General features: G+C 41.1%; 1 protein-coding gene across 1 annotated transcript in view; it reads left to right on the forward strand.

The window, feature by feature from the left end:
• Positions 1 to 12,860, forward strand: part of cdh23 (cadherin-related 23) — a 193,578-nt gene that overhangs the window by 86,828 nt on the left and 93,890 nt on the right. Inside the window, exon 9 of the mRNA XM_076891868.1 lies at positions 1,193 to 1,271. Within this exon, the coding sequence (XP_076747983.1) occupies positions 1,193 to 1,271 (79 nt within the window). The remainder of the gene's footprint in view (positions 1 to 1,192; positions 1,272 to 12,860) is intronic.

The raw sequence follows: 12,860 nt of genomic DNA on the forward strand, positions 1-12,860 counted from the left end.
TGTATACATGTTAGTGTGTGTCTGCATGTGTGTGAAGGAGGGGAGGGATTGTATCTTTGACGCTTGATTGAACATATTGCACTTGTGTGGACAGCTCGAGAATATTGCTCATATTACTTCAGCATCACTTCTCCACACTCACTTTCTCTATTCCTCTCTTAGTATGTCCCTGCATCTTTCTCATTTGTGTGTGTGTGTGGGTGTGTTTCCCCCTCAGTTTGTGATAGGTGCGAATCAGTCTCTCTAAAAGGCTTGTAATTGATTCTGCTGTAATTGGTCAATGACAGGAGATGCTTTGGCAGAAATGGAGCATAAACACGTCTTAGACACAATTTGCAGGATCAATGGGAGGCAGCCTGCTCGGGTGTGAGTGAGAGGGCTGAGATGGGAGTAAGGGAGGGAGGGAGGAGAGAAGGAAGGAAGTAAGGGAAGGTCTCTCAATCTCACACTGCAGCACAGGGGTTTTTAAGTACCACCGCTGCGTCTGATTGAGGCAAGAAGGCTGAGAAAGCTCAGCGGATCAAAGACTTTTCAAATAGCTTTCTGTCTTTCGTTTTGATTTTTTTTCTTCTCTTTTTTCAGCTGTCACACTGTGGTTTTGTTGAGTAGCAGAGTCATTGACGCAGCAGGGGAACTTCTAAACAATGAAAGGAGAAATAAACCCCAATGAAATGCTAATAACACACATAAAGAAAAAATAGTTTGTGATTTGCCTGCACTTTTTACATTTTTTTCCACCCTCTCCATTGAAGAGATACAAAGGAGGATTGGAAATACGATACTGTTATGCTTTAAAATTTGATGGGCACGTCTTTGTGAGAGATAAGTGGATATTTACGGTTTTGATATGCCTAGGAATATTCTGTTAGCTTGTTGATGCTTTGGTTACAGATATTTGATTCACCGGTATAAACTAAGGTATCCTGTCCTGATTTTTAAAAGAAGAAAAGAGAAAGGGAGATTTCAAACACATTCAAGGCGTCTATCATCCTGTGTGCACATAGCAGAGGACAAAATAGCATGTAGTTGTATTTTATTTAGCAAAAACTGCTAACTGTGTCCCAAGGGTTTGATGTTATTGTTTTTTCTCTGATTAAAGTGGAAACTACTTTTCAACAACTAAAAAAATGTGTCTGTGAAGACTGCATGCAGCTTACAGGTTATATTTGTGCGTGCGTGTGTGTCTCTGCAGGGATACGAAGTGCGGAAGATAACAGCCATTGACCAGGATCTTGGTCGACCAAGAGGAATCGGCTACACCATCATCACAGGTCTGAGTCACATAATCGATCTGACATCCGCAGCACATAGAGGGGAATCGATCACCTCTTATCATAATTCCGCAGTAATAATAGACAAGTCTCATCAAGCACAACAGTCAATAACAGCAGAGAGGAGCGCCTCAGAATTGGAGAATAGGCTTGGCTCTGAGCATTTATTAATCACTGTTTTGGTTCAGTTATGCAGAAGTCAGCTTTCATTTTGTGTTATCATTCTTAAGTTGGCTTGTGCCATCAAAACAGGATTATGATTTGTCAGCGTGACAAATTTTACCTTCGGCAGACGAGAAGGATGCCACGATTTTTCTGTTGTCGTCTCCGTTTGCGGTTTTTTTTGTTTTGTTTTCTTTAAGATTTTGTTTTAGATTTGAGATAAAGGGCCAAAACAAATGACCGCCATATTAAGCTCACTTCGGAAATCCCTGACTTGTGTTGGTGTTACTATATCTGAGAGCTTTACTTTGGAGTTGTACAGCTTGTATGGTGCTGATAAGGATGAAGCAGTGATCCTGCATTAAATACTCAGTTTTCTTACTTCTGCCAAGGATATGATGTTTATGCCTGCCAGTTGCTTTGTCTGTCTGTCTGCCAGGAAGATATCTCACAAACTGAACTGACTTCATGAAAGTTGGTGGACAGATTGACCCTGGGGCAAGGTTGCTTAAAGTTAAACTTTGGTGTTGATCCGTATCTGGGGATAGACAGGTATTTGTAATGACATGAATACTATATTCATCCTTCCGAGGCTCAAGGAATCAAATTAATATAAAGATTTCGTGAAATAATTATTGTTATGAGTACTAACGGCATGCAGCAAAAGCATTGCGTATTAACTCTGCACACACTTTGTAGCTTTGTGTCTTAATCTTTATGCGCCACTGCACCACTTTGCTCTGTAAAACTGGCTTCACATGCTTCGTAATCCTGTAAAACTCGTTGTTAAGCTTGCGCTAAAGGTGTAGATGGATATCTGGGAGAAGTTACAACAAGAGTAATATTGACTGACTATGTAACAGGATAAACTTTAAATGCACCCCAGTATTATGAATATAACTAGATTAAGTGAATGATTCAGCTGTCATGTTTACACCTGTGCCAATTTATCTTACAGTTAGCTCTTAATGCAGGAAGCATAACTCAGAACAGCTTAATGACATAATGATGACAATATCCTAAATTCCTCCTGCTGTAGTCAATTACTCTCTTTTTTAAGATGCTATTATTTTGTAACTACAACTCTTAATCAGTTTAAAAGAAAAGGTATTAATGAAAAGATTTGCTGGGATTAATTGCAATAAATTACCTTTTTAAGACTGAAGCTTCTGATCGAAGAATGGAAAAAAGCATGGAATTAATATAGAATTTAATTTCCTCTAAGTGGAATAAGTGGAAGTGAATATTAATATTAAATATAAATAACCCATACTTACAGTAATGTGCAAAAGTCTTGAATCACCACTCATTTCTTTATGTTTTACTTCAAAGTAGCAAGACTGTTGTTCAAGAGCTCGTGAGGCGATACTTATCAAGACTTTCTGAACATCTTTCAAAGACTTTCTTTGGTTATTGTGAGAAAGGCTGAAGTATATCAAATTACACAGGAGAGAGGTGCAACAGTGAGTGTCTGCAGCCCTCTGTAAAACACGGTGGAGGCTCCGTCAAGGTTTGGGACTGCATATCTGCCAGTTCAGCTTGATGATGATCCCAAACACACTGCCGAATTCGTTAAAAGCATGTTGACTGTCTAATATCTCTATAAATTGATGCACTTATCTCCTATTTTCCTATCAAATGATAAATAAATGACAGGTAGCTGAAGGCTTTTGCACAGTCCTGTGGCTTGAATGAATACTTAGTAATATTTATTGAGAGAAATGTAATCATATTGCCCAGTATACCCAGCTAATCAACCTTTTTTAATTTTCTCCAAATCAGTAGTCACTGTGACGCCATCTTGCTTGAGTCCATTTCCTTATTTTAAACTTAAGCATGCTCGTTTTAAGTTTCAACGTTGCCCCAGGGTAATTGGCCTGGACAAATGTTTATAGAGTTAATTACTGGAAGGCAGACTTTTTTTTGTGCACATGGATATGAATGTATTTTCATGTGCCAGAAAAGCAGAACTCATGGAAGTGGATGCAGGCCAGACACAGACAGATCGAGAGTTGACTGCACATTAACTTAATGTTAGTGCTATTTGTTGACATCGTATCTGAAGAGAATGGAAAACAAGTTTACCTGATGACTGTTCCATCAGTTTACCCTCAGCTGTTTCTTTTTTTCTCCTCATTGATGCACATTAACACCTGTTTTGACACGGGGACGGTGAGCCACCTGTGCAATTTACAGAACCCTACACAACTTGTGAAGTGATCTAGCCGTGCTAATTGTGTTCATTTTTCTTTCTAATGTGTCAGATATTACAATTGACTCACAAAAAAGAATGCAGTAATTTTGACAGCACTATTATAAATTATTCTTGACTGTCACAAAGCTTCTGTGAGCGGCAAATAGTCAATTTAAATTATGATTTATATCTGAGTAATTGACCCAGTTGTGTTGCTTGTATGCATCACAGCCGCTGAGCGTATCAGTCAGACTTGTGCGGCCTGTTTGAGAATACAAACCTGAATCATAGTTAATCAGGAGAGACATGAAGCATCTCTATTTCTATTAAGATAAAACACACAAACACTTTTGACTCTGTTGTCCATCCACTGCTGCAATGCTTCTTTAATACCCCTGCAGGGTGTTTATTTCAACCACAATCAGTGTTTCAGTCCTGAAGGACGAACAATCCCTCAAAGATCCTTCAGGACTGAAACATTGATCTGCGTGGTGGAAAATAAACACCCATTGGGAGGATTACAACCGTCTGTGGACTGTATCCTTTAAACTCTGCTTGCCCCCTGTTGAGCCCAGAATGGCCAGGATGGAGGGACATCGGTGCCTCCACTATTGCCAGCTGGCTGATAAGGGCTGGCACCGCTTGATATGCTTGGCACACCATGGGAATTTGTGGTGATAAAGATATTCAGTCTTCTACCATCTGCTGAGTCACTGCGCAATCTCACAGCTGAACGAAGGAATTTGACCCTTTGTCCACACATGTGCGCAGCCATGCATTATTTGTGAGTGTGTGCGCTTGATAGCTGTATGCTCAGGACAGAGAGGCCACTGCCCAGCCCACTTCTTTACTGAGCTCACCATAAACCTGCTGCTCCCATTCAGTGCACACACCTACTCAGTCTTACTTACCGTCTGCTGCCACATGTTGTATTGTTGTGTGTGTTGTGCTTGTTGCAAAGTTGAGCTTGGCTGAGTTAAGCTCTGGAGGAGAAAAGCATTAAAAAGACATTAATTAGGTGGTGCGATGTATTCCCGGTCGTTGCAAAATCAAGAGTTATAGCACCGCACTAAGCCCTTATGGAGATGGAGTCTGTAGGCTTGATAAAATCATTATAAGTTTGATAGATAATGGAAGTTGAAGGGTGATGTAGTGCTAGGAGATAAAGGTGGGAGGGTAAGGTTATATGATGATGCATTTTGCATGGATATATGTGTGTGTAGCCTCTATATGTGTGTGCTTGTACATGCACGCTTACACATATGCCTCTGTCTATCTGCTGAGATTGGTGCGAGGGCGTGCTTGTTTGCAGACTTAAGTGTGACTCTGCATGACTCCTCTCTTGCCTTCCCGCTCCTCACCCCGAGTGTCCTCTGAGACTGCGGCTCACTCCTGCGGGACTCGTCTCATTAGTTCAGTAATTAAGATAAACGAGGTTTTAATTGCAGCTGTGATTCACGCTAATGATTGTGGTACTCAAGATGAGGATTTCCTCTCCCTCCTCCAATCAGAGGAGTGTATCTGGGATTTGATGTGTACATGAGATAGAATCACAGCAGCGCTCTGCCCGCAGTGTTGCAGTTGTTATTTTTTTGTTATGATGAAGGAGATTCAGGGTAGCGGTTCTGATGGTAAATCCCCGGTCCACAGGGTGAGACTTAGCCCTCTTATTGGACCTCTGACTCACTGCTCTCATTATATATCACTTTAGCAATAGCCCACTGCTGAACTATCCACTGGATTTTTCCTGCTCTAAACATCTGTGGGGGGTTTTCTGACCCAAAATGCTCCAACAATTCCTCAATTACTGGAAATGAGAAAGAAAGGTTTTATCGCACACCTATAGTGGCTGTTGCCTTAAACAAACAAACATATTCATGTATACTCCTGACAGAGTTTTGGTTTTTTTAAGTGTGGCTAAAACACAATCTTTCTTCTGAGTTGATGGTCGGTAAATTACTTAATGCTCATCATTGTCAGTGGTACTAAAGTCGCTCCAAATATACAAGTTACTTTTTATTTCGTGCATTTATTACTTAATGATGTTGATTCCTGCATATCTTAAATTGGGCATGCAGTATAATCATCAAAACAGCTTAAAAGCAGCTTAAAAGCAGCATTGACCATGCAATGTGCCTGCAAACAAGATTAAAAGACAATACTTAATTCACGTTGTAGTAATCATGTTAGCATGCTCCTTAGTGCTGAGAGGCATGCTGAATTGAAATAAAATCAGTCCAGCATGCCTTTTTGCGATTATTGTATTTGTCATTTTTGCAAGGCTTTTTATTTGGGAAAGCTGTGCAGCAGATCCTTATTGATTACTCTTAGTGGTCCTTCTTCCTACTTATTCAGTCACACATCTGCCATGTAATAAAATTTAAATACACATTAAAAACCTTTTTTTAAAGAAAAAGAAGAAGAAAGAGAAGCTCAGTCATTCAGGAGACTAGGGAGTAGATCTGTGGCTCCTCCTCCTTGGGGTAGCTTGTGCTTCAGGTGTTTCTGTATGAAAACATTTGACCTCAGGATGGATGGTTGGATGGATACTTGGCACCCAGATGTCTTTGGAATCAAATATCTGCGTGCTTAGTCTTGTTTCACCGCTTGCTGTGACTCCTGTTCCTCTCAGGAATATCAGATTACATGTTCCCATGACAGTTCTCCTCTAACACTAGCATCTCAACTTTGACTCAAGTTGTTAGATCTTTGGAAAGATTTGTCAGATTAATCCCTCTAAAAGATAAGATCATAACAGCTTTGCACCTCTGTCATCACTGAGATGATGCTCAGCTATGCTATCAAGCTACAGCAGAGCTAAAGAAGAAACTAAGCACATAAATAAATTGCGACTAAAAAGAAAGGTAAAGATCAAAGAGTACACAAACCCGGGGTGTTTCTGACTGATGAGCTTCTGCACCAATGAGCTTCTGCCATAGCATTGTATTACATTATTCACATCTATAGCATTACATCATAGCTTTTGGACAGCAACTCAAGCAATAAACAATCCCAAAACATCAGCCATCATCTGCTCAAACCCATCCCTGAGGACGACAGGGGGGAAACACAGACAACACTAGTCAGTCTCAATGACACCCCCAATAACCTGAGGAACTATCACTCTAAAGCCCAGATGGACTCATTTTAGCACAATGTCTACTCGCTACATGCTCATGTCTATCTGCACACATATATGCTCGGACAGATCACCTACTTCACACTTACAGACAGATATTAAAGCACAGTATTCATCTTAAGAAATATAAAAAATACCCAATATTGACCTACTGAACATATTTTACCTGCTAAAAAGAACTTTCTGTCTTGCTTTCTGTGATTTCTATTATAGAGGACTTGAGGCAAGCAGTCTTGCCCCAAAAATACTGCTGTCCGTTAGGATAAGAGTTAAGCTTGTGTAAAGTTTCTGTAGCCTCTCCTCTGCGCTGTAATAATAGTGTAAGAATAAGCAGAATAAAAGTCAGCCTTGCGTCTCACAGAACGAAAGGACATCCCCCAAGCCTTTCATATCAGCCTCTTGTTTATCTTTGTGTGCTTGGTTCTATCGCTTTTGTCACATGCAAGCACAACTAATCCCACTCTAAGCTCCTTCCATCGCTACACTTTTCTTTCCTTTTAGACCATTCTTCCTTTCTCATTGTAGCGTCTTCGTGCTGGGAAACTGCAGCAAAGATGTTATTTAATTTGCAGCTAAAGTAGTACAAATTTACAATATCATCACTGGGTATTTTGAAGTCTGTCAGGAACCTGAAGAGCAAGACCACATATTGCACGTACACATTTGCCTATGGACACAGAGACAGAACAGGTGTCCACTGTCCACTGCACTTAGTATTAGGGGGGCATCCTCTAGCCTGCCCTCAGCAAAGCGGTGTCACAGGTACGGCCATGCCATTTCCTGCCTGGACACACTGATAAGTTGTAAAGGCGATTATTTCCCGTTGTCTGTCTTTCCCCACATATCTTTATCTCTCAGTACTGCTACACCCTGATGCTCTGATTCCATGCGACTACTGCCTAACTTGTATCAGCAGACATGTTGTAATATGGACAAGCCTAATACCTGTTATTCTATAGGGAGCTCTTATTGTCACTGTCGCATCACGGGAATTTCTCCTGGTTTTCAATTAGACGCTCTGAGGCTCACCACAGCCCGGTGCTATGTAATCTCTCAGGGAAGGCAGATAGTCTGCGGGATGCTGATTGTGACACAATCCCAGGACTAGTGAAGTCTAGTAGAGTGCAGCAATCAAATGCAATCACAGCCAAGTCCAGGCCTCACTTTGTTATGGTGTGATCAGCCTCAGCTTTACAGCAACTAAAATGTGAAGTCAATAATACTGATCATCTCCTTATGATGCAAAATCTGCTGCGTTGTGAGGACATGATGCTCACATCTTTGTGGATGTTATTCTGACATGTGCTAGCCAACTGGATGTGGTGGAAGAACAAGGACACCCCGCATGGCAACAACCCTCCTCAAAGGCATCAGCCCCTGCTAGCAGAGCAATGCATCGTGAAAGAGCACAAAAACTGCACAGCTGTTCAAATTCTTTTCCACTATTGATCTCAGTTATTGGTCTGTATTTTAATTGTAATAAAAGGTCTATTTTGCTTTTGTTATATTTCCAGCATACACTGGAGGTTTATCAATTGCTGTTCTGTTCATTTACCCTTTGGATAAAGAGGACACCACTGGCCTTAAGAAGTGATATTCTAAGCTATTGGCTTGTGAACAACAGCATTTCCCAATGTCAAATCCAATTTCCTCTTCTGCTGTCTTCTAACCCGCTGCTGTTTTGTACTCTGTGCAAAAACTGACTTTGTGTTGTCTAGCACGCTGCAAAAAATCAGATAATAGGGTAAATCAGTCTAGCCTAGTCTCACTGAGAGACACCGACAAGATTTTTCGCAAACACGCTGCTACAAATACACTTCAAATACACACACTAGCGATAAGACCACACTGCCAGTTCAATACTCAGTTGAAAAGAGACTGTGACGTCTTGGGCTGACAGACCAAATCCAGGAATCAATAGCTGTAAGCCTAATTATTTTTCATGAGACCTGAAGATTGTAGATCGTGGATACATTTATCTGTGACCAGGATGAGAATTGTGTTGGTCTGAGGTTAGGTTAGGTCAGTGGCATCTTGAGCTAAAGTCATTGGAGGAAGCGCACAGAATGTTTTAATGCTGTTTGTTCCTAATAAATATGTAATAAAGTAGGATTTATGCCCTATCCAAACTGCAGTTGGACACTCTCCCATTCCACCCACACACTTCCAACAATGGTCATGGGATGACTGTGTCTTCAATTATTTGTAACGTTACCAAACCAACAGTATTGTTGTTGGCCAGCAGGGTAGAGGTAAACTGTACTTCTCTTCCTCTTTCTTTTGTTTGTTGTTGTTCTTACTTAGCTGTTAATTTCACTTTTCACACATAAGTCAATAAAAAACTAAGCTATGAGAAAATGTTCAGCTGCAGGTAGAAGAGCCAAAAGCTTGGCCTGATCATGTCACGTCGATGGGTGTGGGATCATGTGCAATGTCACAGAACAAGCAAATTTGACTAGTTCTTTTGGTAGAGGCGCAAAAGGCTAACATCTCATTGGATTCACTAAGCACATTCAAAGATAAGTGGCTGCAAGTGCCTGTTGTAAAATCAAGTCAATAAGTACTGCTATGGAAAAAAATTCCACTGTTGTTCAGCAATCCGCCCACTCGTTACTGGAAAAGCAGCATTTGTCTAAATGTTTAGAGCAGGGGTGTCAAACAAAAGGCCCGGGGGTCAGAATTGGCCTAGCAGAGACTCTGGTCTGGCTCATTTGAGAGCTTTGGAAAATGTGAAGGAGGGCATATATTTTAGACTTTTAACTATATTTTACTAAGTTTTCCTACTAATAAATACCTTCCCCATTCCCATTCATACTGCATTGAAATAATAGATAAAGAATCAAATGACAGAAAAGTTCTTGTTTTTTCACTATCAACTATAGAACTTTATGAGATTTTATTGTTTGGTTTTTTTTTACAATGCGTCCAGAAAAAGGACATTTTTTGCAAAATACAAAAAAAAAAAATCTTATTTATAATTACAGCTGTCTGGGCAATGAGCTTTCAGTACTTTTTCCATAAGTTCACATTTATTACTTATCATTTAAGTCATGCTGACAGATTTATTTTATTTTCTACAGCAGTATGTTTTATTATGTACAAAAAGTGAGACATGCTGCTGAATATACTGACAGAAATGAGATGCCCACTTAAAATCAAAGTGGGTTGTATGTACATGAAAGTAAAGCTTAATTTATACATCTGTAGAACCTGTGCAGAGCATGCAACGTAGCCTAGCAAATGGCCAACACCATTAACAGCATTTACACAGGTTGCTGGCAATGAAGGGGACCCACGTCTCTGGAGCTGCACATCAGGTTACAGCATAAGTTAGGCTTTAGGGCTTCAGGTGGCAGGAAGGGTCAAAGCACAAAGACCGCTTACGTGCATCTTACTAGCTGTGTCAACCTGAGTGATCTGTGGTTACAAACAGAAGTCGGTTTCATCTGCCACACATTCTCAGACAATACTTGTCCTTGAATCTTTTCTGAAGAAAAAAACTTTTGATGAAACTAATTCATTTAGTATTCATGAAATGCAGCTTGTCTGCCAATGGCATTATCACTTCACATCGCAGACACACAGGAGCACATGCATATGCACTAGTAGCTGTCATACACTAAAGGGTTTGTGTGAATGCACGGATGAGCACGTGCATAAGCAAATCAGTGTAAGTGAGAAGCTGTTCATTTAGATTTTGAAGCGAGTGTAGTTTGAAGACAATAACTAAAACCTCATCATTAATATGAATGCCTGTAGGCGTAATCCTTAAAAGTGACACTAATTTGTGTACATTTAGCAAAGTACACAAAATCTTAGCCCCGAGCCTCTAAGCACTGGCTGCTTGCCATATCACATTACTAGAATGTTCCAGCGCCCCCATGGTGTTGTCACCAACTAGAAAAAACAGTTGTCACTAGCTTAGTCATGGCGATTACACTCGGAGAAGTCCTGTTTCGGCTGTCCTCAAAAGCTCGAGTTTTGGAGAAAGTCATTGTTATCCACACGTCGCACACCCAGTTGAACTCATCAGACCAGATCCTTTATATCTTCTGCTTCCAGGGCAATCCTCCCATAATAACTACACGTGTAAGTTTTCCACTTTTGCAACTTAGAACACGGAAGTCGCCCAGAATCACTAGCATGTTTTCCCCCCTGTGTCTACACTCGCTCCTTTGCTGTTTGTGAGGGAGTGAATTTCAATAACAAAACTGTTCTCAGGAAATAAGCCTTCACTCCATTGTTAATGATGCAAGGGTGTAAATGTGTTTGTCAATACATAATATGAGATCTACACTCGTGTTTTCCACCTATTCTTTGGTAATGCCGAGATTCTTCAAAAGTGGCAAATTATTTGGATTTCTTTTATTTTGTAATTGTAGCATTGGCCATTGAAGCTGTTGAGCACATTATAAATTCCCAGAAAATAAGAGCTGCTTGTGTGAGTTTGTGTGTGTCTCAGTGCCTGTGGGCATTTCTCGAGGTGTGTGCGTGAGTGGATGAATTTGAGTGTGCAGGCCCACTCTAGACAAAATCATGCCATGCTTTCTCATTTTCCAGTCCAGTACTGTTGGTAATGTGAGAGCATGGCTAATCCCCTGGAGTCTCACATCACAGAGTCAAACTCTCCTGGTTAACACTAGATGCACTCTGACACACACGTACACAAATCTTTGAATTTCTTCTTAGGAGTTTGAAATTGAAACAGCAAAATATTAACACACACAAAACACAAATTGAAGTAACAAATTTGAATTTCAAAATTCAAATAAAGAGTTTATTGCTATTTGTGTATAATTTGGGTGCGTGTGTATCTTTGAACAGCAATTTTCATCCGTTGGGGGTCTAATCACTGTGTCCTAGCAGAGCACTGGAGAACACTTTGCATCAGCAATTAGATTATGATTATATTTTCTTTCTCAGTGGCACCTCTGAGTCACCCTGTGTAATTTCAGTCTGTCTCTCTGGTCAAGCTCAACACAGCGGTGCCTAGGTGGAAGGCCCCTTCAATGGAACCTGAAGCAATGAGTCAAAGCCTCTTAACGGATGCATGCAGAGAGTACAACCAGCAGCCTGCTGTTATCTCGCAAATGTACATTACAGCACGGCACTCTAGAGCTTTTTGTAGATGCGCGTGTTTGTGTATGCACGATAGCCGCTCGGCCAGGTGAGCACCCAGTCGTCCGGGCAAGGGGCGGCTGTTGGAGAAGATTGGCATTCTAGTCAGGCCACTGAAGCTGACAAAGCAATTTAGAGGCAAGATGCCCACACTGAGTGGGTCTAAGTCCCTGATGCGCGTTACCCTCCCACCACCTCTAACAATTGTTGTCAACATCAACTTGCCTGCCTCTCCCATCAGGCAAAAAGAAATGTTGCAATGAATGTTGTGTCAGCTTAGTGTCACTAGTGCGTAACACAAAGTGGCAGTTTTTTTGTGTTTTTTCCCCCCCATGCACACTCTTACAACAACACACTACTACACTTCTCCTAACAAGATACTTGGGTCTAGCGGTTACTGCAGGATTATTACATTGATTACATGTGGCCTTTTTGCAATATTCTGTGTTATTGATCCTGTGTTTCATTGTCTTCCTGCTTCCGATAGTGGTCATTTTCAGTGTTCCACACCTATTAGGACTCAAAGGAGCTTGCAAAGAAAAGCGTCTGGACTTCTTTAAGTTGCTTGAAGATGTTTCACCTCTCATCCGAGAAGCTTCTTCAGTTCTAAGGTCAAATGGTGGAGAGTCCCAGATATAAACCTAGTGGGAGTAACCCCCCACAGAGGGACAAAAGGACCCCCTGATGATCCTCTAATCGCCTGAGCCAAGGTGTGAAACTGGGTGTGGGTCCCAATAGGCCAGAGTTTCGGGTGTGTTCATTGTGAAACCTGGCCCCACCTTATCATGCGAATTCCTGAGGTCAGATGGCCCAGGATGTGAGTGGGCGTTAAGGCGTCTGGGAAGGGATCTCAAAACTGGATTATAGATGGCAGAGAGTTGGTGTCGTAAACCCCCGCCTCTGTTCAAAGATGGTCGCTCACAGTGGACATAGATGGCTTCTTTCACTCCTCTTTCAAACCATCTGTCCTCTCTGT

Source organism: Maylandia zebra, linkage group LG13 (genome assembly GCF_041146795.1).
Source record: "Maylandia zebra isolate NMK-2024a linkage group LG13, Mzebra_GT3a, whole genome shotgun sequence".
NCBI lineage: Eukaryota > Metazoa > Chordata > Actinopteri > Cichliformes > Cichlidae > Maylandia > Maylandia zebra.